The 3498-nt window shown below is 38.5% G+C and overlaps 1 protein-coding gene across 1 annotated transcript in view; it reads left to right on the top strand.

The window, feature by feature from the left end:
* LOC107101473 (AP-2 complex subunit alpha-2-like) overlaps nt 1-3498 on the top strand; it is a 45557-nt gene that overhangs the window by 26982 nt on the left and 15077 nt on the right. The window contains exons 11-12 of the mRNA XM_015400411.1: nt 874-971; nt 1221-1456. Of these exons, the coding sequence (XP_015255897.1) occupies nt 874-971; nt 1221-1456 (334 nt within the window). The remainder of the gene's footprint in view (nt 1-873; nt 972-1220; nt 1457-3498) is intronic.

The raw sequence follows: 3498 nt of genomic DNA, 5'->3' as shown, positions 1-3498 counted from the left end.
CGGACACACTTTATTGCAACTTCGGGTAAAAGTGAAAAAAAAAAAATTCTCACCTTTCCGATTCCTGATCCTCCACGGATGGGTTTGGCGTTGGATTGCCAACATGAAGAGGGAGGATTTGCCATCGAACTTCTGGCCAGAGAAAAAACACGTAATATGTAGCCAACATTTGGAAGAAGAATGTTTTCAAGATGACTTGGATAATAGTGACACACACTAGATACAGCACTGGGACTTGATCAACGGCCGATACCACACTATGACGTCACAAACCAGTAGGTAGCAGTAGTGTTCTTTGACAAACATGGATGCCTCCAGTAAAGCACATTTAAATGAAAATTACTCTTAATTAAAACACTTATCATTTATTGAACAGTATGAAATAATTTCATATTTAAAGTACTTTCAGAAGTTTGAATTCTGAATATGACCGCACTTTTCCTTTAAAATAAATTGGATATTCATCAAACTAAACATCTAAGACATGTTATAACCACAAGGCTTCAAACTTAAACTTAAATTAAGAATACTTAAATACATTCCAAAATCTGGATCTCTCACAGGGAACAAATGAATTAGGCTTTTTATCTGACAATAACATACTGAGTATTTTGAAAAATCTAAGCCTCTTTTCCCTTATCTATTTTCATATCAATCCTCAGTGATCAGCAGATTTTTTCAGCTTTTTACCTCCTATCTGTCCTTTCAGTGTTTCTCCTGAAACACTAGTTTCATCTTATTGACCATCATAATCTAGGCCTCTATTGGTAGCTGTTGAGCTCAGTGTTTTGCTTGTTGGGGACACTGTTTCTGTTGTGCATCTTTTCTTTCCTCACAGTAAATGTTGTTCCCTTCCATGTTGATACCCTGTAGGCCCTCCAGGCTCCAGCCTGTCATGAGAATCTGGTGAAGGTGGGAGGTTACATTCTTGGGGAGTTTGGAAACTTGATTGCTGGTGACCCACGGTCCAGGTACTGACTGCATCAGTGGATATTTTAGCACCTTATCTTTTAACCTTTAAAAAATTTTAACATTTATAAAAATAAAAAAAAACCCTGTGTGCAAACATACAGACTTTTTAAAACCTTTTTTTCATTTAATGTGAGCAATGTTGTAATAATTGCATGTTAATTAGCCTTTAAATCAATTTTTAACAATGCAGTTTTATGCAACAGACTTGTTTTTCAAGGTTTAATTTTCTATCATATCTTTATTTCCAGCCCTCTGGTCCAGTTCAATCTTCTTCATTCCAAGTTCCACTTGTGTTCGGTACCAACTCGGGCTCTGCTGCTCTCAGCTTACATCAAGTTCATCAACTTGTTCCCGGAGGTTAAAGGCACGATCCAGGATGTCCTCCGTTCAGACAGCCAGCTCCGCAACGCTGATGTGGAGCTACAGCAGCGAGCTGTGGAATACCTCCGGCTCAGCTGCATCGCCAGCACAGACATACTGGTTAGTAAAAACTCTGCAAAAAGAGCTTCAGTCTGATGCAAATACTGTAAAAAAAAAATGTAAATACTGAAGATGGGTTTTCTCCTCGTTCAGTTAAATTCAGTTTATTTCTATAGCGCCAATTCACAACATGTAATCTCAAGGAACTTTACAGTTCATCAGATCATCAAGTCAAATTGATTTAAAGTTTTCTATCTAAGGCAAACCAGTTGATTACATCGATTCATTGACTTGAAGGCAATCCCTCACGCCAAACATGCTTGTAGTGACAGTAGAGAGGAAAAACTCCCTTTTAATGAGGAAAAAAACCCCCAGCAAAACCAGGCTGAGTGTGAGCGGCCATCTGCTGAAGCCGACTGGGATTCAAGGAGACAGAAGAAGACATAGAAAAACAAGAAGAGATAGAAAAAAGGTAACTGTCAACCAGCTCCACAGCCAGGCAGACGAGCTCCGGGCCAGCTCCCAGGTAAGAGGACGAAGAGAGCACATCCAGCCAGTCACAGTCAGAGAAACAGGACTACACTGTAAAATAGCCCGAGCTCAAACATCTTTAAACAAGGGTGTTTATAGCAGCAGCATAGCAGGAACTGGCCAGATGAAGCTACTGTGAGAAAAAGCAATTCTGCAGAGTGCGAGAATTATATGATAAAAAAGGGTCTTTATACAGCAGCATAACTATAGAGATGGGTATAGTTGCTGTACATCCTAGTTATACATTAATGGTAGACTTTTTACATTTTTAAACAGGGCGCGTTTATTAAAACCCTACTTGCTAAGCTGGTAGCAACATAGTTTGGCAAATTACATTCCATTATTTTAGCAACTATGATTAAGGGAAAGCACTTCAGCTAATACCACCTCATTGAAAGGCCGTAGACACTATGATTATAGAGTCATCATTGTTGTTTATAAAACCTTGCCATTAAATTCTAATTGTGGTCTCAGCCTTGATAACATGAGGTTAGCTAACTTTAGCTGAGAGGCACAACTGTGCTACAGAATTAAGTCATATTAAAAAGGAAATACTGCCATTTCAACATGTTCTAGAATCCAAAATTGTAGCCACGTTAATAACATTTGTAAGAAGCCAAACCATTTTTAAATTTGTCTTTATTTCAGTGAATTAAGTAGATTTGTGTTTGTACCAATCGTTCACCTTCACTCTCCTAGGAAAGAAACTGCCTTTAGTAAGATGGCTGCCGGCGATGCCATCAGTTAAGCCACCATAAGAGTTCCATCAATCATGTAGATGTCTATGGTTAGGTCTGCCTCAAACTTTTTGTGCCCGTTATACATGAGACATGTGATGAAATAAACAAATGAGATTGGCTGAGGATCTACTCTTTATTTTGTTAGCTAGAGCTAACAACATTAGTTAACTCATAGTTCTGATATATCTGGGGAAAAAGTTTTGATCCTGATGCTAATAGCTAACAGCCTCACTTAGAAACTGGAACTCTTTGTATCATAGCTCTCCACCTGGATTAGCATCTCCTAGCAACAGCAGCAGAACAAATACCAGCTTTCCTCAGTCAACTCTCCCCTCCTCCTCCTCTTAATGGCGTCTTGTGATTTCCACATTCTCACCAAATTCAGCTCACACTGATTCATAGTGAAAAGGTTGAACATTACTAATGGCTATTTTTATCTGGACGGGGCTGGCGCTACAGGAAGAATGAACAAAATTACGACCTCTGTGTGACAATATTTTATTTACATTTATTAAAAAATAAACATCTTACAGTATTTTTACCTTGTTATTTTTAACATTGAAAATACATATTTTGGATCAATTTAAAGCCTTTTTATCACCTACTCTTTATATTAGGTACATCCATTCCTCTGTTACCAGGTAAAGCGTTAAAAGTGACGACCCTGTAATTTACTGGGACCAATTTGTTTGTGTGAAAGCCGATAATTTTTGTTTACAGTAAAGAACCCAGTTAAAGGGATAGTTCGGTATTTTTGACATGAATCTGTATGGCATCCCCATCACCAGTGTCATGCAATCACACTGGCTTACGCCTGGCAGCATCCTGTGAGCAG

The sequence above is a fragment of the Cyprinodon variegatus genome, unplaced genomic scaffold, assembly GCF_000732505.1.
Source record: "Cyprinodon variegatus isolate N-32 unplaced genomic scaffold, C_variegatus-1.0 Scaffold1100, whole genome shotgun sequence".
Classification (NCBI taxonomy): domain Eukaryota; kingdom Metazoa; phylum Chordata; class Actinopteri; order Cyprinodontiformes; family Cyprinodontidae; genus Cyprinodon; species Cyprinodon variegatus.
The sequence above is the reverse complement of the archived record's forward strand: the minus strand, read 5'-3'. Positions and strand labels throughout refer to the sequence as shown.